Source organism: Felis catus, chromosome A2 (genome assembly GCF_018350175.1).
Source record: "Felis catus isolate Fca126 chromosome A2, F.catus_Fca126_mat1.0, whole genome shotgun sequence".
NCBI classification, from domain to species: domain Eukaryota; kingdom Metazoa; phylum Chordata; class Mammalia; order Carnivora; family Felidae; genus Felis; species Felis catus.
In genome coordinates, this window is record NC_058369.1 from 17,784,065 (window position 1) to 17,809,632 (window position 25,568).

Consider the following 25,568-nt stretch of genomic DNA (forward strand, 5'->3'; position numbering starts at 1 on the left):
CGGGCTCGCCTGGGTGGCTCAGTCGGTTAAGCGGTTGAGCGTTGGACTTTGGCTTAGGTCTTGATCTCACGGTTCGTGAGTTCGAGCCCCGCGTCAGGCTCTGCTGACAGCTCAGAGCTTGGAGTCTGCTTCCGATTCTGTCTCCCTCTCTCTTTTGCCCCTCCTCTGCTCTCTCTCTCTCACACACAAAAATAAACATTAAAAAATTAGAACAAAACAAAACAAAAATCACGGGCCCCAAATGACGTCCCTCAGACCAAGTTCCCAAACCAGGCCTTGATACCCGATCTAATTGCAGTTTCAACCTCTCCCAGAAATGTAGTCTTAACCGGTCAGTCAGGAATTTTTCAATCAGCGCCACTGAGTCGGCCTCTTGCTCCTCTCCCACCCCTCAAAGAAAGATGGGGTCGTCTGCATGATAAGACACCTTGCTTCGCCCCCCAGAAAGAGGCCAGGTCTGGAACAATCCTTTTCTTTTGCTAATAACCTTCCTGCTCCCACCCTCCTTCTATAGAAACCTTCCGTCTGGTCCCACTCCTCAGAGCTCCCCTCCACGGGTAAGATGAGATGCTGCCCACTTCAGGAATCACTTAAGAAAGCCAATTAGATCTTTAAAATGTACTCAGTCGAATTTTTGTTAATTAGCAATGCTGAAGTAGAGGCCCCTGCCATTCCTCTTCACCCAGCACCTGGGCCCCTTTCTTCCACTTGAGAAGGCAGAAATGCCAGAGACTCACTGGCTCGCTGTCCTTCGCCCCAGGGCAAGGGCCTTTGTCCAGGCCCAGCCAATCAGACGTACCCTCCCAGGAGTTCAGTTCGCTGCGGGGCTGGCTGCCACGTCTGGACAACAGAGAGCCTCCTTCGAGGCTCAGGGCTCCAAGTGTCTGGGCTATGTGAGGATCCTGCAGTGTCTGGGCTACGGTGAGGATCCTGCGGTGGCGGTGGCGGTGGCGGTGGCTTGCTCAGCAGGCCAGAGCAGGACGGAGGTTTGGGCTGGAAACGAGCTGTCCGGCTCTGAGTCTTGTCCTCCGGCCCCCTCGGTGGCTCTGGAAGCTACACAAGTTCCTTTTCACAAATTCTGTTTCTGATTAGGTCGGGCAGAGTCCGTTTCCTGCAAGTGATAGAGATGTTGTCACCAGGAATGGCAGAAGGTGCTGCGGGGAAATAGAGGTGGGTCCGGACTGGACATTTGTCTGGTAGGAGCTGAAGGCGGTGGAAACCCAGATAGGATGAAGGGAAAGGCTCCAGCGAACCTGGCAGCCTGAAGCCACTGCTGGGGGTGTGGTGTAATAAAAAATACGTGTTCTTAGTCCCTGCTTCCTGGCACCGGAGCTCCTAAAAACACTTGGATTTGCTGTCTTTCGTATGCTAATAAGACTCCCGGCCGGGGAAAGCCAAACCCTTTAGAAAGGTTCTGGATGGGGACAGGTCACCATAAAGACCAAGCCATGAATAGAGGGTAGGAACTTTCAGCCCAAACCGGGGAGGTGGGGGGTGGAGATCCACTTCTATCAACCAGAGGCCAATGGTTGTTTTTTTTTATAATCAACACCAGCAATATCAAATTTTCTTTCCTTTCAAATATAAAGTTTTAGGGGCGCCTGGGTGGCTCGGTTGGTTAAGCGTCTCTTCATTTGGCTCTTGACTCTTGGTTTCAGCTCAGGTCATGATCTCGAGGTTTGTGAGTTCAAGCCCTGTGTCGGGCTCTGTGCTGACAGTGCAGAGCCAGCTCGGGATTTCTCTCTCTCTCTCTCTCTCTCTGCCCCTCCCCGGCTTGCTCTCTAAATAAATAAACAAACAAACATAAAAAAATTTTTTAAATAAAGTTTTAAAGTCAAAACATTATTTTTAAAATTCTAATCCAAGTATTTTATGATCTATGTAACTTGGTTTCTAGGGTTTTTGAAGGTAAGGTCTCCCAGTACCCCACTTCTACACTTGTCCTTAAACTTGCAAAGGCCGGTGATTTAATTAATGGTGCTTCTGTAATGAAACCTCCGTAAAACCCCCTACATAGTGGAGTTCTGGGAGTTTCCAGATAAGTGAACGCACTGATGTGCTAGGAAGGCAACAGCCCTGGTTATCCTGGAAACTCCACGCCACCCTCTCCCTCTCCCCAGTACCTCATTCTATACATCTCTTCCGTTTGGTGGTTCCTGAATTGCATCTTTTTAAAATGTAAATAAAGTGTTTCCCTGAGTTCTAGGAGTCATTCCAGCGAGTTATGGAATTTGAGGAGGGGGCTTAGACCTGATTTATAGCCAGTTGATCAGAAGTTATGGGTGGCCCTCTTGGGACTTGGGACCAGCACCTGAAGTAGGGTCAGTCTTGTGGGACTGAGCCCTTAACCTGTGGGGTCTGCACTAATTCAAGAGTTGGTGTCCAAATTGGATTGAATTGTTGGACACCTAGTTGGTGTGGGAGAATCAGAGAATTAGTTATTGGTGTGAAAAACCCCACAAAATTTAGTGTCCCAAGTGGCATCAGAAAACAAGACACCACAGGTAGCCCCTCAGGAGAAGAACCCATTGATACTCGGGCTTTGGAAGGCCAAGGGCTTCACCTTAAAACATGAAGGGCCTGAGAAATGCACTGACTGCTGCCAGGTGGTTGCTTTTAACAGCATCCAAGCAGCTTAAAGAGAACAACAGGGTCAGATTCCCAGCTGCTGTGTGTCCAAGCACAAATGGAAAACTTTCTCCGGGCGCCTGGGGGGTGCTCAGTCGGTTAAGCGTTCAAGTCATGGTCTCATGGTTCATGAGTTCGAGCCCTGTGTCAGGTTCTCTGCTGTCAACACAGAGCCCGCTTCAAATCCTCTGTCTCCCTCTCTCTCTGCCCCACCCCTGCTCAGGCTCACGCGCACTCTCTCTCTCTCTCTCTCAAAAATAAATAAACATTTACATTAAAAATTTTTTTAAACTTCCTCTGCTTTGCAAAGGAGTCTCCTATCTCTTGCAGCCATGGGGCTGAGACAGCCCATTATCAAACCCATAGGCAGATTCTATGGCTTCCAGGTGAAATGCTGAGGGAATTCACAGCCTCCCTAAATCTTTAATGTGAAAGCCAGGCACTGCTCAGGACAGAGCACCGAGAGTGTGCAGCAACACTGGGAAATACTTCGCAGGCCCACATCCACTGGCCTTCTTACCTTCCTTGACCCACGAGCATCACCTGACACAGCGGGGCACTCCCGGCTCCCCCACGCTCCCCACACTGCTCCTTCTCACACCGTCTGCTGGCTCTTCATGTCACGCTCGTAATGTGGGGTCCCTAGGGCTTGGTCCTCAGGTGCCATTTCTTCTCTATTTATATTCCCCTTGAGAGCTCATCCAGTGTCACGGCTCTAAGCACCGTCTACACACGGATGATGTAATTTCTTATCTCCAGCCCAGGCCTCAACTCCAGACTTCAAGATCCAACTCCTGTCACACCTCCACTTAGATCTCCAGCTGGCATTTAATCTGAATGCGCCTTCAGCTGAACTGCCCCATGCAGACTTTCATATGTCCACAGTGGTGACCCCACCCCTGGGCACCATGTCTTTCTCATAGGCCTTCATCCACACCAGCAGCCAATCCTGGCTCTACCTTCACAATTTAGGCAGAATCCGACTACTTCTCAGCAGCCCCAATGCCAGCATCAAGGTCTCTCACCCGGATTGTCACAGTGGCTCCAGACAGGTCTCTTGACCTCCACTCTGCCCCACTGAAGTCTATTCTAGAGGCAGCAGCAGCCAGAGGGACCCTTTAAAAATGTTCATTGATGGGGCGCCTGGGTGGCCTCAGTCGGTTGAGCGTCTGACTTCAGCTCAGGTCGTGATCTCACAGTCTGTGAGTTCGAGCCCCGCATCCGGCTCTGTGCTGACAGCTCAGAGCCTGGAGCCTGCTTCGGATTCTGTGTCTCCCTCTCTCTCTGCCCCTCCCTTGCTCATGCTCTGTCTCTCTCTCTGTCTCTCTCTCTCTCTCAAAAATAAATAAACATTAAAAAAAAAGTTCATCAGATCAAGTCACTTGGCTCAAAGGCCTTCATGGGCCTCTTATTTCCAAGGCCCCATATCACCTGTACCCCATGACCTCTGACCTGGCCTTCCTCTTCTTCACTCTGGCTTCTGCAGCCATCTACTCCACGGCTTCATCCAGGCCTTTTGGCCACCTTCTCAGTGAGGCCTTCTTACACGTCCTCCCACACCCTCCCCTCTGTCCCAGCACCCTGGGAGGAATTACATCCTTATGTATTTCTGTACTGTGTCTCCCACGGCAGTTCTGTGACAGCAGGAGTTTGCCTGTCGGGCTTACCACTCTGTCTCCACAGCTTAGCCCACAGTAGGCACTTCACCTGTTAACAAATTACACAGGATGAAGATCTATGAATGAACTCAGAGGAAACATTATCGTTTGCAAGGGGAAGCCAACTCTTCTCCTTCCCCTCTTCCCAAACTCCTCAATAACCCCAGTGCCTTAAACTAAAGATGCACTCCAGTGGGGCGCCGGGTGGGCTCAGTCGGTGGAGCATGTGACTCTTGATCTCAGGGTTGTGTGTTCGAACTCCAAATTGTGTACAGAGATTACTGAAAAATAAAATATTAAGGAAAAAATAATAAAATATTAGAAAAAAAAGATGGATTCCAGCATGTCTGGAGATCTTATTACAAAGTAAAACGCAGAGGGGAAGGCTTATGTATCAAAGGAACTGTAAGACTTTTGTTAACTTACCTTGGTCACAATGTGGAGAATATGTGCGAAGAAAGACTGAGGTCCTAGACCCAGGAGATAAGAACCTAAGTTTAGATTGGGCTGAATTTATTGATACAGGTGCACTGGACAGAAATTTTGGATTCAGTGTGCTGGCTTAAGCCACTAAGGCTTGTTCTGTGTGTCTATCCGGTTGGCTGGAAGACAGCAGAGTCTCCCTAAATGCAACAGAGATGTCCAAAGCCCCCTGGTATAATGTAGAAGAAAGAATCCAAAACCTTAGGAAGATTCATTCATTCACTGAAATCCAATGTTGGGCTGAGTTCATCAGACAACTCACTCAGAGATATTCCCTTTACCATCATTTAGAAGTTCACTGCCAAGGACATCATCTTTGAAAAGTGATGCTATTTCTATATAAGGTCACATTGTGAGGTACAAGGCTTAGGTCTTCAGTGTATGAATTGTTCTGTGGGGGGGACACAATTCAACCTTTACTTAACAAGCACCGTAGTCACTGTCCTCCATGGGTCAGGGATTCTGACTGGAGACACCGTAATTGAGATGACTCCTTGATTTCAATGCAGATACCAGGACCCTGGGCACTGAGAGGCAAGTAGCAGCCTTGAGCTGCCAGAGGAGAGAGAGGTACAGAGACCATGACATGCAGGACACTTAGTGGTCATCTGAATGGCCTGGCCTGAAAGGATTTTTGCCAGGATCACCAGGCCCCTAGGACCAAAACCGACAGGGAGGCCCATAGAGTCCTCCTTGATGTGTGTAATAAAAGGGCCAGAGGTCAGACCAACAGAGACCTGCCTGCAACAGAGAGGATTTTTTTTCTCCAACGTTCTAGGTAAAATCAGTTCATAAACTCAGGGGTCCCCGAAGGAAGTAGGGTGGGTGCTCCTTAAGGAAGGAGGGCCCTGTGCAAATGTTACAGGTTCATGCTGTACTTTCTTCACAGTCCTTCCCAAAGGGACTTGTGGCCATTAACTAGGGTGTGGCCGACATGAGTTCTAGTCTACCCCAAAGCCATGTTTCTTTTCTTTTTTCTTTTCTTTTCTCTTTCTTTTATTTTTGAGAGTGAGAGAGAGAAGGGGAGGGGCAGAGAAAGGGAGATAGAGAATCCCAAGCAGGCTCTGCGCTGTTGGCGAAGAGCCCGACTTGGGGCTTGATCTCACAAACTGTGAGATCATGACCTGAGCTGAAATCAAGAGTCGATGTTTAACCCACTGAGCCACGTAGGTGCCCCCATTTTCTTTTTTTTAAAGTAATCTCTTGCTCCATGTGGAGCTTGAACTCATGACCCCAAGGTCAAGAGCCATATGCTCCCCATCTTTCACTTTTAATAAATAGTTTTGTTCAGTGGTGCCGGATGGCTCAGTCAGTTAAGCATCTAACTCTTGATTTCAGTTTAGGTCATGATCTCACAATTTGTGAGATCAGGACCTACATGAGCTTTGCACTGACAGCACAGAGACTGCTTGGGATTCTCTTTCTCTCCCTCTCTCTCTCTCTGCCCCTCCTCCATTCATGCTCTCTCTCTCCCTCTCAAAATAAATAAATGAATGAATAAATTACTTAAAGAAAAAAGGTTTTGCTCAAACAACAATGTGCCCAGCCCCACACATGATTGGTTTAAGCCATACATGCCAACACTCCCCTTTGCTGATGATAATTGTATTTTAATTTATTAATATATAGTATATGATTATTATATTATAAATATAATTCAAATATTGCTGAAACCTATATCTTTTTTTTAAGATTTTTTTTTAAGTTTTTTTTTTTTTTTTTTAACCTTTATTTATTTTTGAGACAGAGAGAGACAGAGCATGAACGGGGGAGGGTCAGAGAGAGAGGGAGACACAGAATCTGAAACAGGCTCCAGGCTCTGAGCCATCAGCACAGAGCCTGACGCGGGGCTTGAACTCACGAACCGCGAGATCATGACCTGAGCCGAAGTCGGACACTTAACCGACTGAGCCACCCAGGCGCCCCTGAAACCTATATCTTTGCAACATTTCTTTCTATCCAAATACGCTTGATCTTAACATCCAGTCATGGTCATTGTTTTCTAGCAATCCAAAATGCTACAAAATTTTTCAACATGACAATATATAATTGCTCTTTCTAGGTTGTGGTAGAACACTGGACCCGAAGAAAAATTCTCATAGTGTTAAATCTCATTCCTTCTGCTGTTGCTTTGTTGCTAAAAATCTTTAACACCTTCTTCCAAAAGTGCTGAGGCCTCTCAGGTCAGGTGTTCACCCAGGAACTCAGTGCCCAGAGACAGGGTGAGGACCATCAAGCTGTCTCCTAATTTCACTTACCAGGAGGACCGTTGCAGCTGGAATCCCTCTGAACTCGGGGAAGATGCCCAGGGGGTTTTGTCATCCATCATGACACAGCTGGGTAAGGCACAGCCATAGCCACTGGCAACACCAAACCACTCAGAAACAGCCCAGCCACAGCCACCTCCAACCTGACACACCGAGAGAGGTGCAGATGGGCACCTAGCCATGTCCAGCCCCATCATGTCCACTGAAGAGCAGCCCTGCCCTCCCAACAGCCCAGCCCCAGGGCGAGAGGTATGGAAAGTCCATTGATTTTCTGGGGCATAAGAAAGGGAAAACCCTGCCCCTCATCTCATCTTGCCCAATCCAGAGGTAGGTGACAAAGAAAACACAACAGAACTAGCCAACACTCCCCCACCCACAGCCTCATGCAGACCTTCCGTCCATCCTCCATCCAGCCCCTGGTTCCCCTCTCCAGGGATGCCGACATTTGAGATCCATAATTTCCCCTCATTGGTGCTCTGCTCCAAATGCCCCCTCACACATCTGCTTCCTGCTCAGGGATGAGCACCCAGAACCCTAGGTTGGCCCAGAGAAAACTCGGCCCTGTCCCTGCCCATGTGCACCAGGCCCAGGGCACACTCCAGGGCAAGACAGTTTCCTCTCCAGAGAGGGGTAGGCATGGAGGTGGGAGCTGGACCAAGGACCCCAACACAGACCTACGAGAGACTACAACATGGGAGTGTGCAGAGCCAGCCGGAAATACCTCACAAATGGAGAGATGGTCACAAGATACAACCTTAGATTCTTATATATTTTATTTTTTTTTAAAGTAAGCTCTAGGCCCAACATGGGGCTTGAACTCACGGCCCCGAGATACAGCTGCACACTCTACCAACTGAGCCAGTCAGGTGCCCAATTTTTTTAGAAAAAGTATTTATTGCAAAGAATGCTAGACACAGTGTAATGTGTGGCTGAGATCCAACAACCTCCATTCTGAAAAGAACGGGAAAGTGTCTTCAACACAAGCACATCCACCATCATGGATAGAACCAGTGGCCAACCCAGTGGGTTGCTGACCATGCAGAGACCACTCCAGGGCAGAGGCAGAGAAGAAAGGCCCCAACCCACACCATGCCCCCAGGCTTCCTTCTGCCTTATCCCAGGCCTTGTGACACTTTGGGCCCGGCAGCTCCTGACTGCCCTCTGGGCACAGAGAAAAGGCCTCGCTGGTCATGCCTCAGCCAGTTCGAGGTCCTGGCGAAGTGGGGACATCCAGACATAGGTGCCACCAACAAAAGAGACCCACTATGGCCAAAAAGTGAGTGTGTCCAAGTGACCGAGTCACCCAAGACTCTGGGGACACAGAAACAAAGGCTGTGGTCCTCATGTCCCAAAGGCAGTGGCATGGTCCCCTGGTCCTGAGTCTAGGGCTTGGGGCTCTGGCAGGAGGTAAGTCCAGAAGATCCTGCCCCAGCCCTTCACCGTGTCTGTCCACAGCCACTGCAGCACCCAAGGCTGACAGACCGCCAGCTGGGGCAGGGACATGAACTTCCCTCAGGGACAGGTGGCACCTGCAGGCTGCAAAGCCCCGGAAGGCTGGGAAAGGTGGGTTGTTCTGCCAAGGAAGGTTCCGGGTACAAGGTGGGCTTGGGATCCTGGGTCCTGTGGACGGTGGGGAGTCCGACTACAGGTCCAGACACCTCCTCACCCAGCCTTGCGACTTGCTGGACAGGTCTCCTGCTCAGCTATAAAATGGAGCCCAAACCCACTGCCCAGCCTGCCTCTCTGGGCTCAAAAGAACTCAGGGGCATGACAGATGGTAGCCTTCTGAGGTCGTTTTCTGCCATGCTCCCATACACGTGAATCAAAAGCTACGATATGGCTGAGCAAATCCTCCCCTGGACAGGGTGCCTCAGGAGTCCGCCCTTTCCCCGGCTCAGTCCCACGGGCAGAGGTCAATGAATGCCAGGACAGGCTTTTTTTTCTCTGAATCGTTCACAGCAAATGCATGTCTCGGCCACCGGGGTACACTCCCGTGTGGACACAGGCGGCAACAGGCAAGAGGTAGCCTAGCAGGCAGGGCCAGGAGGGGAGGGGGACAGCAGCCCCTCCCTCAAGCACCTGGGTGTACACTGGGAAGAACTCACACAACCACCCTGTCTTTACGTGCTTTCACTGTGCAGCAGGTGGGCAGGGGTGGCCTTGGCCATCAGCTCTTGCCAATGTTCCAGTGTGTGCGCAATTGAGAAGCGGTGACCACAAAGGCTGTGTTCCCTGCGTGTTCTGTACATCATGTCATGGTGAAGTGAGCACACTGCTCATACAAGTGGCCTAGCCAGTGGAGGTACCTGCCTTAGTGGCTCTACGGGTCCTGGCAGGGCAGGATGGGAAGGGCTCTTTCTCACCCAAAGCAGTGGAGCTCATGCTGCCATGAAGACCTTGCCTCAGGCTCAGGAAGTGGCCACAGAGGAGACGGCGGAGCCCCTGCAGGGGGCCCCCGGTCCACCTCAGACAGCTCGGCCGTGGTGGGATCGTCACAGCAAGTGCTTTCTGTTCACATGTTTAGGGTTTCACACTTCACAAAGCCAACCGACCGGTGAGAGGACACCTCACAGCTGCAACAGAAGGACCGGGTTGCTAGGAAACCTCTCACCAGCCCAGGGCAGACGCAGTCTGGCCAAATGATTCTTAGCAGCAGGTCAGGCACCACGTATAACCCTGTCGCCATTAACAAGGAAGCAGGTGGGCTGGTGCGGGGGCTCTGGGTGCCACCAACCAGGTGTGGTGTTGAGGATGATCCATCATAGAAACTGTCACATGGAGCAGGGGCCTGTAATGATCTCATCTGCAGAGATCAGTACCTGCCTGGGGGTCGCAGTGGATGAGACATGGTCACTGGTGAGCAGGGACCGTGACGAGGGCTTCCTCTGGAGGCCTCGAGATATCTACATTCTGCAAAACAAACAACACAGAAGATTCACGCTGTGGTGAGAACAGACAGACATCCACTGTCCTGCTGCCTACTTTCCTCATCACTGTGCACCTCTGGGTTCACATACTCACCCCCCAGGAGCCCTGGCTGCAGGACTCCGTTTCCCAAATTTCCCTAAGAGCAAGGGCCCAAGAGCCTCTCAACATATGGTGGGCGGACGAACACAAGGGTTCAAAGGCAGGGGTGGAAGATGCCCCCAGTTCCTGCTTGCTCCTTGCACACAGGCCGGGCATCACCCAAAGTAAGGCCATCTCCACCTCCTGCCCCAGGCCTGAGTCAACCAGGAGGAAACAGCTGGCTTGCATCCTCGCCAGTGGGGGGCAGGGAAGGGAACCGGCTCCTGGGGGCGACCTCCTCCTGGCTCGAAGTGTCGGTGGACAGGTGTCAGATGTAGCCCCGGCAGCTTGTGGACATCTCGTAGTCTGTGGCGTGCTTTGTCCTCTCAGACCTGGGGTGGGGCACTCTGGACCTCCTGAAGCCCTCGGCTACAGATGGGCCCTGTCAAACCACAAAGTCCACTTCCTTCCACAGCTTGCTGAGCTGTGGCCTAAGGGATTGAGAGCCTGAAACCTTCCTCAGCTCCCTGAGATGGTCCTATGGGACCCCCAAATCCTGGTGGCCCATCTTCTTGATTGGGGGCCCTTGCAACCATCACCTGCTGAAGCAGGTCACGTTGGGCCACAGCCCCATGTGATGTGATGTGCCCGGATCTGCAGGGAGGAAGACACCGCCCCCACGGGCACACCTGTGCGTGCCCTGAACCAGCCACTGGAATTGGAGGGGCAGGTGCAATTCTCATGGTGGGTGGGGCAGGCTTCCCGAGGGCCCCCTTTCCCATCACATTCCCAAGAATGGACTAGGACCCAGGGATCCCGCCACCTGAAAGGAAACCAGCCAGGAACCTATGGCCAGCAGAAGTTTGCCTCTCAGAAGCCACCACGCAGAGGTGGGCAAGGTGGCTGCCACCTACCCCATGGTCATGCCGGCTCCTGTCCCGTTGATGCGGGCATCAGCCCCCAATGACTGCTGGCTCCAGGGGCTTCTCTTACCATCACCAACCATCACCCTGTCAGTCAGTACTGGGGCCCAGTGCCTTCTGGGCTTTCTTCCGCACAAAGGGTGCCTGTTAGGACATGCTTTCTCCTGTGACCTGTGGGTGCCAGGCTAGGCCTGGGGCAGACTCTCAGGACAAATAGAGAAGTGGCCTACACGGTAGATGGTCCCAGTGATGGGCAGCAGTCTTAAGAACATGCACATATCTCTGCCAGTGGGGTTCAAGGTCAAGGGGTGGCAGGTGAGCAGCCCAAGGCTTGCACCTTTGATAGGGACCCAGAGCCCCCCATGCTCCACTGTAGGTGGCAGCAGGCACAACAGAGGCCCCGGAGGCCTTCTTGCTGCAGTAGACCTTGTGAATGAGGTCCAGAAGGGCGACTCCGGCCCTTGGCCTCAGTGAAAGAGAGACCTCACGTGGACATAGAAAGTGGTTCTGGGCAAAACTTTGAGGAGCTTCTATCTTAAACAAGGCACTGGGGGAACACAGGATAGTGAACTGCTCTTCTGCATGACAGTCTCTGTCTAGTGCCAACACCCTCTCAGTACCTGCACGGCCCTTTCTGCAACAAAGCACAATACCACTTTAATTGTTAAAGGTGTGCTCAAGTTGGAAAAGATGATCGTGAGGCCTGAGCTTGTAGGGGAACATGGAAGGATCCCCACATGCCCCCTAGTAGGGCCTCTTGCTTCTTTCCCAGCTGGGATCCCCCACCCCCTGGCTCAGACCGCTATGGTAGGGCTGCTGGGAAGAAGCCACCACACCCAGACTCAGGCACTGCCTAGCCTGGGGACCCAGCTCCAGGGATTTCTCCACCCCCAGGCCAGCATCCTTGGGAAGGCCTAGCCCAGAGCCATGACCTCGCCCTGGTGATAAGACAGCAGCTTTGGCAGAGAACTCCAGCTCACTCTGGCAGGCACCCCAGTTGGCTCTGGGCCTTGAAGATGCTGTGCCTGGATACCCCCAGGAATATGCTCGCCCCCACAGCGGTGACCCCGTTGCTACCTGAGGCCTGTCCCGGTGCGTATTCACAGCCATCACGTTCAGGAATATCGACTCCACTTTACAACCTGCCAAAGGGAAGATGGAAATCCATTTCCCCTCCTGGAAGGCCGCTGGAGCCACAGAGGGTAGAAACGTCTCTCAGGTCGAGGCCTGGGGTATGATGGACTAGACAGCCATCCTCTGCCTCGTCCTGGTCCTCTCACCTTAGGCAGCTCTGCAGAGCATGTGAGGAAGGATGAGGTACCCAGTCAGGCCCACATCTATCACGTGCAGCCTTGGTGAGGAGCCCAAACACCCAGGCAGGGCTACACCGAGCTGCCCACTGGCGGGGCGGAGGGCAGTCTGAGTGGCGGGCCTGAGCTCGGCATGGAGTCATTCTGTGAGTCTTCAGAGCTGCCAAACCACTTACAGCCCAAGCACACTACAAACACAAGCCCGATAGGCCAGGTGTTCAATGCAATGGGGGACGAGGGGATGAGCACACACGGGAATGACATCAGCTGCCACTAGGCTTTACGGTCATTCTCCAGAGGACACGACCACCTGAGGGGTGCCTCATGGCCTGTGTTGAAAGTGAGGAGCTGAGACCCAGGAGCTCAGGCCCTGCACCCAGAATATTTTAAGGCCCAGGTCCTGGAGGCTTTGGGGCTTTACGGGGGTTTCAGAAAAACCAGTCGAAAAGCCCCTCATGTGGGTGGGTGATGGTTGAGGATCACTGGAAAGGCACCAGTGGCCACAGAAGTTAAAAACAAACAAACAAACAGAAAATAAAAAAACAACAACTAAAAATTATAAATTGGGAGGGGTGCCTCTCTGACTGGCTCAGTTGGTAGAGCATGTGACTCTTGATCTCGGGGTTGTGAGTTCGAGCCCCACACTGGGTATAGAGCTTCCTTAAAAAAAAAAAAAAAAAAAAAAAAGGTAAGTTGGGAAAGGTAGTGGAGTGGGCAGAGGAAGAATGAGTCCCTGAAGGAATTTTCAAGGGATCTGCAGCAAAATCGTGGAACCCTGTGGAAAGCCAGCATCTGGCAACCAGGTCAGTGTGCAAGAAGCTTCCTTACCGTAAGCCACAGGGGTCAGCTTCAGGACGGTGTGCAGTGGACACTTGAGGTAGGGCAGCTGTTCTGTGGACACAGATGGGGAGGGCTGGCACGCCAGGGACGCCCACACGACAGTCCCACTGTCTCTCTCACATACACACATCCCACCTCCCTGGGGGCCCGGCTCGCACCTGCGGCCTTATCCAGGAAGTAGGCCAGGAGGCAGCGCATCACAGCCTGGTGGCAGATGACCAGCACATTCTCTTGCCTCTCCAGCTCCATGATGACAGGCTCGAGCCGCTGGACCAGGTCCTCGTAAGACTGCAAGTGCAAGTGGGAAGGGTCCCTCAGGCCCTGCTCCAGGGGTAAGTGATGGAGACATCCTGGGTACCAGCTACCTCCTCGCTCCTAGGATGCTCACCATTCTGGGAGGTTGCAGCCTGGTATCCTCCAGCCCGGCCCCTGGGGACCCTCTAGGACAGTGAGATGTCCAGTTTGAGAGGGGAGCTGGGAGGGGAGAAAGATGGGCAGCCTGGGAAAGGGATTGCATCCTCCACCCCAGGCCAGGTCCCCGGAGGACTAGAGGGCAGGGCTGGGCCTCAGACTGCCATCCTAAGGGGCCACCTCTGTGCTCACCTACAGGGCCCTTGGCTGAACCCTCCACTGCTGGAACTCACATGCTGGCAACTGAGGACTGGTAGGAGGCACTGTGCCCTTCCAGCCCACAGTAGATGGAGTGCACAGAAATCGCTGTGGGGGCAGGGGCAATAAAGGCTCCCAAAACTTCCTGGAACAAGACCTGTCCGCATGCCTAAGGGGCCAGGAACAATGATCCTGGCAGTCTCCCTGCCCTGTGCCTCCCCTGGGTGCTGGGAGGTAGCTGACAAGGGACACCTTAGACCAATCCCTCAGCCATGAGGTTTAGAGATTTCCACCAGGAGACAGAGCCCTCTTTGCACACAACCAGCAAAACAAATGTCTCCAGCTGGGAGCTGAATGTGCCTCCACACTCTGACTGAGAGCAATGCCTTGTAGTTCTGGAGGAATCCTAGATCAGTCCTTTTGGTAACTGCTATTTTCCTGTATTCTCAAGTCTGAACAGCCAGCTGCTTTACTCCTTTTTACTGTTATCTGGGTTAGTTTTAAATCTGAGCTCTGCCTCATAGTACAACAGGAAAAAAGTAATGCCACCCAGAGCTGTGCTCTTCCCGAAGACAGTACAGCAAAGGGGCCCCAGAGTCTGGACTCTGGGGTGGGGATGGGGACTTCCGCATGTGTACGTTTAAGTGTGCATACACTTGTGTGTCTGTAGTGGTATCTTTATTTGGCCACCACCCTAGGCCACCACCTCCTGGAAGTAGGAGATACTGGAGTCAAAGGCCACCTGTTTCTGACCTGGGGCCTGGGCTGAAGCAGGAGCCAGCCTGAGGGAAGGAGACAAGAGCACATGGCTTGTAGTGGTCACGACTCAACTGGGAAAGGTCTCCCTATGTCTGCATTCGGGGGCCTGTGTCTGGAGTCACAGGGAGGACACAATCCCTGTGATACCCCGGGGAAGGGAAAAAGGCAAAGGTAGGGAACACTGGGAAGCAGGGATCCAGAGTCTCAGAGGTGGGAGTCCCGTGCAGCACTGTCCATCCACTGTCCAAGGCGGGCAGGGACTGCGTGGCCTGGACCCCATGGCTGGGAGGTGATGGAGAGGACATGCACACCCAGCCTGGCCAAGCTCTGAGGTCAGACCCCACCTACCGCCCACACAGCCTCCACAGAGCACCCCCCAGTGGTCCTGGGGCAGACGGCAGGTGGCTAAGCCCCCAAATCCCACCTACCTCCCCCTTGGGGTACCGGTACCGGTACTTGTCCTGGTCCCGTAGGGCAAACTCCAGTGGATAATGATCCTGAATTTCCTCGTAAGTCATTTCCTCACAGACGCCCTAGGGAGACACCGCGGTCATCACACCTCCCATGCCAGGCCCGGGGATCAGCCCTGTGTCGGGGGGAGGGCAGGCAGAGGGGATCAGGTTTACAGGGTATTTCCTGGGTCATGGGGGCCCTCCCAGCCCGGAACTTAGAATGCATCTGGGAAGACTAGGTCCGTGGGACCACTGAGCAAAGCGGGCAGCTTCTGGTTTGTAAAGAGCTACCAGGACAGTCTTTTCCATCCATCCAGTTTATGCCATAAAAATAAATACAGAGGGATGCTTAGGTGGCTCAGTCAGCTGAGCGTCAGACTTCGGCTCAGGTCATGATCTCGTGGCTAGTGAGTTCGAGCCCCACATCAGGCTCTGTGCTGACAGCTAAGAGCCTGGAGCCTGCTTCAGATTCTGTGTCTCTGTCTCTCTCTGTCCCTCCCCAACTCATGTTCTGTCTCTGTCTCTGTCTCTGTCTCTCTCAAAAATAAACATTAGAATAAATTAAAATAAAAAAATATACATTGAAATCAAATAAATAAATAACACAGAATGTTAACTATGTGTCTTTTCTTGTGCCTTTTGTTTTCTGTGCTATAGAAATACTCTAAGTATGGATTGTTGTACAAGCTATAAAGCAAGATTTCACTTGTGTCTCTTCAGGATACACACACACTCACACGTAGCATAGATTACCCTATACAAATGCTATTTTTCTTTTAATGTTTATTTTTGAGAGAGAGAGAGACAGAGTGTGAGTGGGGGAGGGGCAGAGAGTGAAGGAAACAGAATCCGAAGCAGGCTCCAGGCTCCAAGCTGTCAGCACAGAGCCTGACATGGGGCTAACCGTGAGATCATGACCTGAGCTGAAGTCAGACGCTTAACTGACTGAGCCACCCAGGCACCCCTACAAATGCTATTTTTTAAAAATCCATCAAAGAAGAACACTGGTTGAGAACACCAAAGTGTGATTTAAGGGTACTGAGAGAGGAAGTAATAAAATGCCCTAATAAAAAGCTACCGAGGGGCGCCTGAGGGGCTTAGTCAGTTGAGTGTCCAACTTCAGCTCAGGTCATGATCTCATAGTTCATGGGTTCGAGACTCAAGATGGGCTCTGTGCTGACCACTTGGGGCCTGGAGCCTGCTTCAGATTCTGTGTCTCCTTCTCTCTCTGCCCCTCCCCTCACTTGTGCTCTTTCTCTCTCTCAAAAATAAATAAACATTAAAAAAAAAAAAAAAGAGCTGCTGATCTCTGCCTTTGTTCTAAGTTGTCTATTAAAAAAGTACAGACCGGGGCGCCTGGGTGGCTCAGTCAGTTGGGCGTCCAACTTTGGCTCAGGTCATGATCTCGCGGTCCGTGAGTTCGAGCCCCGCGTCGGGCTCTGTGCTGACAGCTCAGAGCCTGGAGGCTGTTTCAGATTCTGTGTCTCCCTCTCTCTCTGACCTTCCCCCATTCATGCTCTGTCTCTCTCTGTCTCAAAAATGAATAAACGTTAAAAAAATTTTTAAAAAATAAAATAAAATAAAATAAAATAAAATAAAATAAAAAAATAAAAAAGTACAGACCAAGAGGAAAATTTACAGTTGTAAATGTCTGTATCAAGGGGTGCCTGGGTGGCTCAGTAGATTGAGCGTCCAACTCTTGATATTAGCTCAGGTCGTGATCTTGCAGTCATGGGATCAAGCCCTACATGGGGCTCTGCACTGAGCATGGAGTCTGCTTGGGATTCTCTCTCCTTCTCTGCCCCCTCCCCTTTTGCATGCGTGCGCTCTTTGTCTCTCTCCCCAAATAATAAGTAAACATTTAAAAATAAAAAATAAATGTCTGTATCAAAAAAGAAGAAAGATCTTGAGGTACCTGGGTGGCTCAGTCGGTTGAACATCAATCTCTTGATTTCAGCTCAGGTTATGATCTCACTGTTTGTGGGATGAGCCCCATGTTGGGCTCCATGCTGACAGCACTGAGCCTGCTTGGGATTTTCTCTCACCCCCTCTCTCTCTGCCCCTCCCCTGCTCTCTCTCAAAATAAATAAGCTTTTTTTTTTTTTAAAGAAGAAAGATCTCAAATCAATAATCTGATCTCCCATCTAAAGATACTGGAAAAAGGAAGAGCAAAGTAAACCCAAAGCAAGCAGACGGAAGGAAGTAACAAAGATCACAGCAGGGCGCCCGGTGGCTCAGCTGGCTAAACGTCCATTCAGCTCAGGTCATGATCTCATGGTTTGAGTTCAAGCCCTATACTGGGCTCCACACTGGCAGCTTGGAGTCTGCTTGGGGTTCTCTCTCTCTCTCTCTCTCTCTCTCTCTCTCCCTGCCTCTTCCCTACTCTCGCTCTCTCTTTCAAAATAAATAAACATTTTTTTAAAAAAGACCAGAGCAGAAATTAATCAACTAGAAAACAGAAGATGGAGAAAAGCAATGAAATTAGAAATTGGTTCTTTGATGGGGCGCCTGGGTGGCTCAGTCGGTTGAGCGTCCAACTTCGGCTCAGGTCATGATCTCACAGTTTGTGAGTTCGAGCCCCGCGTCGGGGTCTGTGCTGACAGCTCAGAGCCTGGAGCCTGCTTCGGATTCTGTGTCTCCCTCTCTCTCTGCCCCTCCCCCACTCATGCTCTGTCTCTCTCTGTCTCAGAAATAAATAAACATTAAAAAATTAAAAAAAAAAAGAAAGAAAGAAATTGGTTCTTTGAAAAGATCAAAAGAATTCACAAGCCTTTAGCTAGAATGACAAGAGAAAAAGCTCAAATTACTACAATCGGGAATGAAAGAACATTACTATCAAGCTTACAGAAAGAAAAAAAAGCTCTGAAGGACTATTAACCAGCAACTCTGTGCCAACAAATTAGATAACTTGCATGAAATAAGAAAATTCCTAGAAAGACAAACAGGCTTTTGTTGTTGAGTCGAATGTGTCCCCACTGAAAGATATGCTGAAGGCCTAACTCCTGGTGCCAGACAGTGTGATCTTACTTAGAAATAGGGCTTGTGCAGATGTAACCAAATAGATGAGGTCACCAGGGTGGGTCTCAATGCACTTACTAATGTCCTTTCAAGAAGACCATGTGAAGACACAGAGACACACACACAGGCAAGAAGGCCATGTGAGGACAGAGATTGGGATGACTCAGCTGGAAGTTAAGGAACGCCAAGGATTGTTGGCAACCATGAGACTCTTGGTAAAAATACGGGCATTAAGAGCAATTCTGGGGGTGCTTGGGTGGCTCAGTCAGTTAAGCATCTGACTACGGCTCAGGTCGTGATCTCTCGGTTAGCAAGTTCAAACCCCCCGTCCCGTGCCGCCCCAGTGCAGAGCCTGGAGCCTGCTTTGGATTCTGTGTCTCCCTCTCTCTCTGCCCCTCCCCCGCTCACCTTCACCCTCTGTCTCTGTCTCTCAAAAAATGAGTAAAACATTTTACTTATTTTTAATTTTTAATTTTTTAATGTTTATTTATGAGAGAGAGAGGCCACATATTTACATGAAATATCCCCACAAGGCCAGTCCACAGAGACACAAAATAGATGAGTGGTAGTCTAGGTCTGAAGGGAGGAGTTGGAAGAAAATGGAGGGACAGGGGGTCAGGGTTACTTTTTGGAGTAATGAATGTTGAAATTGATTGCAATTGGTGATGGTTGCACAACTGGGTGAATACACTAAAAATCACTGAACTACTTTAGGTAGATGAACAGTATGGTATGTGAATTAATTCTCTATAAAGCTGGTATTTTTTTTTTTAATTTTCTTTTTAGTTTTATTTATTTGAGAGAGAGAGAGAACATGAGCACGGGAGGGGCAGAGAGAGGGAGTGAGAGAACCCCAAGCAGGCTTTGTGCTGTCAGCTTGGAGCCCAATGTGGGGCTCGAACTCACCCAGGCACCCCTATAAAGCTGGTATTTGTTAAAAAGGAAAAATAAGGCCGTGAATTGTGGATTGAACTAAGAAAAAAAATCCCAATGTTGAAATAGAAGACTAGCCCAGGGCTGTTTACCAGAACCCACGAAAAGAACAAAGATAAACATAGAAAGATGATGAACAGATCACACAGAAATTGGAACAGTCTCAAAATTCGAAAGAAAAAGAAGAGAATCCACCAGCATCTAGGAAAATAATCAGATTAACTACAATGGAAAAAAACTGGGGTGGCCCAGGGCTTCTCTGCAAAACCCAATGTTGGAGCCACATCCGTGTCCCTGGAGGGCAGACACTGGCACCTAAGCTGCATCAGGGGGACAAAGACAGCGATGGCTGTGGGCCTCCCAGGACTCCCGGCAGCCACCAGTGATGGAAGCCTACAAAATGGTTAAGGGAGCTCCCAGATAGGTTACAAAAAGTGCTTACTCTTTTAAAGAGATCACCCGCTAATTCTCCCCCAAATTTTCTCCTTTCACTCAGTACATATTTTTTGAGCACCTACCCTGTAGTGAACAAAGTAGGCACAGCTCCTGTCCTCGTGTGACCCAGAACCCTTCCCAGTGGCCGGGAACCCGGAACTGTCCTGGATGCCTGTCTTCTTCTCACCTCACCACTCAGTTACCACTTTTTGTTGTTGTTAACAATGTTTATTTTTGAGAGAAAGAGAGTGAGCGTGGAAGGACCAGAGACAGAGGGGGACAGAGGATCAAAGTGAGCTCTGTGCTGACAGCAGAGAGCCTGTTGCGGAGCTCGAACTCACGAACTGTGAGATCATGGCCTGAGCCGAGGTCAGACACTCAACCGACTGAGCCACCCAGGCGCCCCATCAGTTATCGCTTCTATCACTTCACCACATGTCAGTCCCCAGCACCTGTCCCAGTTCTTACCACAGGGTAGGCCCGCATAAATATGTGAATAACTGAATAAACATCCTGCAAATCCATCCACTTCTCTCTCTTGCACTGCTGCCAGCCAAGTTCCAGATGTCATCACCTAACCAGGCCACCGTAAGCACCTTTAACCGGTCTCGCTTCTCCAGCTTGTCCCCTTTACCTCACCCCAACAACAAAACCATTCTCTACACCCACTGGGGTGACCCTTCTACAATTCAAATCTGATCTCATTACCAACTTGCACTTCAGGCAATAGTGGACTAGCTTGTTTAGACCAACCCTCCAGGGAGAGCAACTAGAAAACCCAGATAGAAAAAAATTTATATTTGTTTGATATTATCATTGAGCTCCAGGCAGAGGGGCCATGAGGGGCCAAGGTCTTGGAGAACAGGGAAGCCCAAAGAGGCAAACCTGCTAACGGCATCATTTTGTTGCTTTGAAAATGGCAGTTAGGGGCGCCTGGGTGGCTCGGTCGGTTAAGCGTCCGGCTTTGCCTCAGGTCATGATCTCGAGGTTCGTGGGTTCAAGCCCTGCCATCAGGCTCAATGCCGACAGCTCAGAGCCTGGAGCCTGCTTCAGATTCTGTATCTCCCTCTCTCTCTGTCTCTCCCCCGCTCACACTCTGTCTCTCTCTCTCTCAAAAATAAATAATAAAACATTTTTAAAAATTTAAAAAAAAGAAAAGAAAGTGGCAGTTAAAAGGATGAGACGCTGGGGGGTGGGGGAGATGGGTGAAGGTAGTCAAAAGGTACAAACTTCCAGTGATAAGATAATTAAGTCTTGGGGAATATAATGTACATCACGGTGACTATAGTTAACAATAGTCTATTGTCTATTTGTAAGTTGCTGAAAGATTAGATCTTAAAAGTTATCATCACAAGAAAAAAAATGTGTAACTATGGGAGATGACAGATGTTAACTTATTTTAGTAATCACTTTGAAACATACACATATACCAAATCATCATGTTGTACCTCTAAAACTACTACAATGTTATATGCCAATTATATCTCAATAAAACCAGGGATAGTGGGGAGGAGGAGAAGCCAAGCAGGAAGTATAGGGACTGAGTGGACACAAGCCTGGCAGAACTGGCAGCAATCTTGGGCTGAAGGGACAAAAAAAAAAAAAGGTTGGGCCCACAAGTCTTTCCATCAGAACCTTAAAGGCTATATTATAGGAGAAGGAGGAAGACCTGGGAATTGAGTGGCCTCCACAAAGATCAAAATACAGCTTTGGGGGTGCCTGGGTGGCTCAGTCAGTTAAGTGTCCCACTCTTGATTTTGGCTCTGGTCATGATCTCACAGTTTGTGAGTTCAAGCCCCAGGTCGGGTTCCACACTGACAGTGTGGAGCCTGCCTAGGATTCTCTATGTCTCCCTCTCTCTCTGTCCCTCTCCTGCTTGCGCGCGCACACACACACACACACACATACACACTATCTCTCTCAAAAATAAATAAATAAAAATTTTTTAAAAAGCAGCTTTGAAACTGCTCTATTCCTGAGCAGACTAAGGTAACCCACCCCAACTGCCTGCCCCAAGTAAAAGTTTATCCTCTAGAGAGAGATAACATTAACTTGAGCCTAACTTATCTCCAACACTGTCCATCCAAAATGTCCAGCTCCCAATCAAAAATCACCAGGTAGGCACTGTATCCAAAATACATGAAGAACTCCTAAAAGTTAATAAGAAAAAGGCAGACAATCCTATAGGGGGAGAAAAAGAGCAGAAGGCCTCACAAAAGATATTCAAATGGCCAAGAAACCTAGTAAAAACTGTCATAATTAAAATAGTGTGCTATTGGTATGTGAACAGATAGGTAAATCATACCTAATGTAAAAGTAGGTGAAATAAATCAACAGGACAAGGATAAACAGATGGTTACAGGTAAGTGAGTTAACTGGGGAAAAATCAGATTTAAGGCCTATGTTAGAACATCAAAATAAATCCTAGTTGGTCTAGATAGTTAAATTGAAAAGAAGGGAAGGAAGGAAAGAGGGAGGGAGGGAGGAATCAAAACCCTAAGAAATGAAGAAAAGTTAAGGAGAAAGCTCTCCCTGACCCTCAACACTGTCACCCTGGCTGAGCGCAGCCATGCCCAGGAGACCCGGGCAACGGAAGAGAGAGATGGGGATTACCGCATCAATCTCGTTGAGGACCTTCCACTGTTCATAAGGCACACCCAGGGCCTCAGCTGTCTGGATTGTTCTCTTCATCTGGCTCGTCCAGACCTTCAAGTCCTTGATGTTCTGATCACTGATGAACTGGGCCAGACTCTTGGCAAACTGAAATGCATCATAAGCAAATTCAGACTCACAGATTCCAGGCTGCCCTCCAAGGACCATGAAGCCACAGGGCACATGGCATTGTGCCCAGCCTCCCAGAACACAGAGAACTAATCTCTTAAGAATACCCATGTCCTTAAGTGCTGTTCTTATGCATTCTTTCCAGAACCCTCTGTGTAGTTCCCGTTGTGGATCATTACGTCCCCTGCCATTGCCCACCTCCTGACCATGTGTCCTAGTCCTCATAACCCCCAACTGTGGCCTCAATATCTCCCCTAGACTGTGGTGCAGCCATCAGCTGCACTGTAGGAATTTGGATCACTCCCAAAATGGCATGCCTTTCCAGAGAAAGGGGCTCAACTGGTGACAACTTGCACGGAAGCCTGAAATCCAAGCTTGGTGCTTGGTGACTTTCCCTAAATGACAGGAACATTCCAGACTGAATGAAGGTCATCCACCTTGATGACACATTAGCTACAAGAGCTGGAGCACCACCAACCTAATATGGGAGCATGTACATACCCACCTACCCGCCCCTCCCCCCCCACACACTGACCTCCCTGCCCCGAGGGGACAGTCCTGGGTCCCCGCCAATCCGGCCCTTGAGGTTGAGCTCACTCTCCCCATGTCGGCAGAGGTAGATGGAGCGGGGGGTCACATGGATGTTCATGAGGTAATATACAATACGGCTCTGGATGTGGTCAGCCACACGGTTCACCACGTAGCTCTGTCCCACGTCCATGATCTTGATGTAGGACAGATCCCTTTCCAGAGAGAAGGTAGAGAGAGCCCTGTGAGTGCTACGAGGGCCCTCGAGGGTCCGTCCCGCCAGCCACAGGAACTGGCCGCAGAGTGGTGCCTTCCTGACCACGAGGCTTCAGGTTACAACACACAGGACCGTCAGCTGGTGTGTAAGTGATGGGGGTGAGGAGGGAGCAACACAACACGTGTGACATCCAGACAAACCCTGTGAGAGGTGCTCAACACTTGTCGTGTTTCCAAAAGGTGACATCCGAAGCACAGGGTCAGTCATACACATTGTGACTCTCGCCACTGCTCTGTGTCCCCCGGACCCCGCTTGCCTACCTCTGAGCTCTCAACGCACAGTCTGTAAGGTGAATAAGAGATAGTTTTTTCCAGGACTGACCTGAAAGAAGCTGGCCAGCACTCCTCCTCCACTCCCCTGGCCAGCCACCCCTGCACCTGCCGTTCCCTCCCCCAGTGAGCCCTCCTGTTGAAACCCAGCGTGGCCACTTCCCTCGTTCTGCCTGGGAAGTGCTGCAGCTGGGAGAACGTTCTCTGCTGATATGTTTGCTGGGTGTTGGGGAGGCACCAGGAGGAAAGGTGGGGTTTCTCAGGCATCGTGCTCTGGACTGGCCCAGGAGCTCCCTGCATGCTCTCATCTGAGCTCTCACTGTCTGGCCCGGGAGACTGGCTTTAGGTTTACGGTTGTTACATGGACACCAATAAAAATAGCAGCAACGCAGTCGCTTAAGCGTCCGCCTTCGGCTCAGGCCATGATCTCACGGTTCATGAGTTCCAGCCCCGCGTCGGGCTCTGTGCTGACAGCTCAGGGCCTAGACCCCGCTTTGGATTCTCTGTCTCCCTCTCTCTCTGCCCCTCCCCCATTTGTGCTCTGTCTCTCTCTCAAAAACAAATACATGTCAAAAAAAAAAAATTGAAAAACCAAAAAACAGCAGCACGTTAACTGAGGAATCCAACAGGAGCTGCTCCAGTTAAGCGTCTCGCACGGTCACATCACAGAACCATGAGGAAAACCGCTGAGCTGGAGTGACTGGAGAAACACGAAAAACCACAGAGGGGGCCCAGGCAATGAGTGTTGTTTAGTGCAACTGAGTTAGGCTGGCCAAGGAGACTCAGCCAGTGCTCTGCAAAGAACCCTAGAAACCATCCCTCTTATAGTGGCTTGTTCTCCTTAGTTTGAATACATCAGATGTTCTCATGTCATTATAAGTGACCCACGCCCAAGTTTATATTCCAGTCTTTCACTTAATGCTACATAACTGACATCTTCCCATGCATTGTCGGTATGATCTGTGACTATACAACACTTTACCAAGGGGCCACACTGTCACTTACTTAACCACTGCCCCCACTTTTGCTGTTAGACAGAAAGCGATGAACTATGGCCAATAAGTCAAATTCAGCCTACGACCTGTTTTTGTAAATAAAGTTTTATTGGACCACAGCCATTTATTGACACATTGTCTGTTTCCTTTGCACCACAATGGCAGAGTTAAATAGCTCAACAGAGACTGTATGCCCCCAAAGCCTAAAATATTTGCTACCTGACTCTTTACAGAAAAAGTTTCCTACTGTAAGAGCCTCAGCTGAATGCCCCTTGTGGGCCTAAAGGCCCCTCCCCACCTGACACTAATTCCTAGTGCCTGCTGGGTCTGCCATTCCAGAAAGAGGCAGTGGAATTAATCAGCACGGGCCACTGCCAGCTGTTTGTAGGCAGCATCTGGGCATTCCTTCCTGCCTGCTCAAAATGCAGACCGCGCACTTAAAGGGCAGCATGTAATGTTTGCAAATGCCTGGCAGGAAGATCCGCTGCACAGAAATCAGGCTTGATTTTATAACAGAATAGCAAAAATTATTTTCTTCCTTCTTTTCTTCCTTCCTTCCTTCCTTTTCTTTCTTTCCTTCTCTCTTTTTTTTTAAGTAAGCTCTACACCCACCACAGGGCTTGAACTTACAACCCTGAGATCAAGAACTGTATGGAATAACAGAAAATTCTGACTTGCAGAGCTCCAATAAGGTAATGGGGTTCTGCAAGTCACTTCTGGTCCTCAATTTCTGCCTGAAGGAAAGAAACAAGGCCAGACCATCTCTGCCTGTTGGAGTGGCCCATCAGCCACCACCACAGGGAGTCACAAGGAGGCAGCTCAGGGGGATCCCCACCACCCACCCATCATAGCTACAGGACATAGTGCTCTCCTCACTCACCTGTCCAGGTCCTCATCCAATGACTCATATGAATTCTCATAGCATTCAATGCGCCTCATGAAATCCTCCGTGGCCTTATCACTATCATGGTTCACATAATCGGGGCTGCCGAGTTTCACTTGCTGCCGGACCAAGCACAGACATCACATCAGGGCTGGAGGCCAGGCAGGGCCAGAGACCAAGGAGAATGCTGGGCAGGGGGAAGGGGGAGGCAGGGCCAGAGGCCAAGGCCAAGGCTTCGGGCATGAGGCTGGAGGCCAATCCCAGAAGACGGGTCCCGTTAGGAAGAGCTCAACAGTTCCCTGGTCTTAGTTCCCACACCAGTGCCACAGAGTATTAGTGGGCACCCTAAGATCAGAGTCCCTCATTTTTGTGGCACTGGGGGAGGTGAGGCCATCTGAACCATCCTCCCAACCCGATATTCATTCCTTGTAAAACAGGGGGTAGGAGAGAGATCAAATCTCTTTCTCTTTCCAGATATAACCACCTCCTACCACACTCTCTACCTCCAGAGGCT

General features: G+C 50.2%; 1 protein-coding gene and 2 long non-coding RNA genes across 11 annotated transcripts in view; 2 read left to right on the plus strand and 1 right to left on the minus strand.

Moving 5' to 3' along the window:
* The first annotated feature begins 826 nt into the window (after nucleotides 1-826).
* On the plus strand, nucleotides 827-1,309 carry LOC109497750. The gene is made up of 2 exons (XR_002154170.3): nucleotides 827-921; nucleotides 1,093-1,309. It is a non-coding gene; the product is annotated as an uncharacterized LOC109497750 (long non-coding RNA).
* Nucleotides 1,310-6,701: 5,392 nt separating this feature from the next.
* PFKFB4 (6-phosphofructo-2-kinase/fructose-2,6-biphosphatase 4) overlaps nucleotides 6,702-25,568 on the minus strand; it is a 35,624-nt gene continuing 16,757 nt past the window's right edge. For 3 of the 9 annotated variants that reach the window (XM_003982163.4, XM_019821149.2, XM_045049851.1), the window contains 8 exons: nucleotides 25,052-25,173; nucleotides 22,638-22,845; nucleotides 21,935-22,081; nucleotides 14,912-15,016; nucleotides 13,274-13,403; nucleotides 13,104-13,166; nucleotides 12,043-12,107; nucleotides 6,703-9,946 (listed from right to left, as the gene is read on the minus strand). In XM_003982163.4, the coding sequence (XP_003982212.1) occupies nucleotides 9,887-9,946; nucleotides 12,043-12,107; nucleotides 13,104-13,166; nucleotides 13,274-13,403; nucleotides 14,912-15,016; nucleotides 21,935-22,081; nucleotides 22,638-22,845; nucleotides 25,052-25,173 (900 nt within the window). In that variant the 3' untranslated portion in view covers nucleotides 6,703-9,886. Of the gene's footprint in view, nucleotides 9,947-12,042; nucleotides 12,108-13,103; nucleotides 13,167-13,273; nucleotides 13,404-14,911; nucleotides 15,017-21,934; nucleotides 22,082-22,637; nucleotides 22,846-25,051; nucleotides 25,174-25,568 lie in introns of all 9 variants that reach the window. The other 6 variants (XM_045049855.1, XM_045049852.1, XM_045049837.1 and 3 more) reach the window with 5 other exon arrangements.
* On the plus strand, nucleotides 13,318-13,875 carry LOC123383088. Its single transcript, XR_006592443.1, has 2 exons — nucleotides 13,318-13,447; nucleotides 13,725-13,875. It is a non-coding gene; the product is annotated as an uncharacterized LOC123383088 (long non-coding RNA).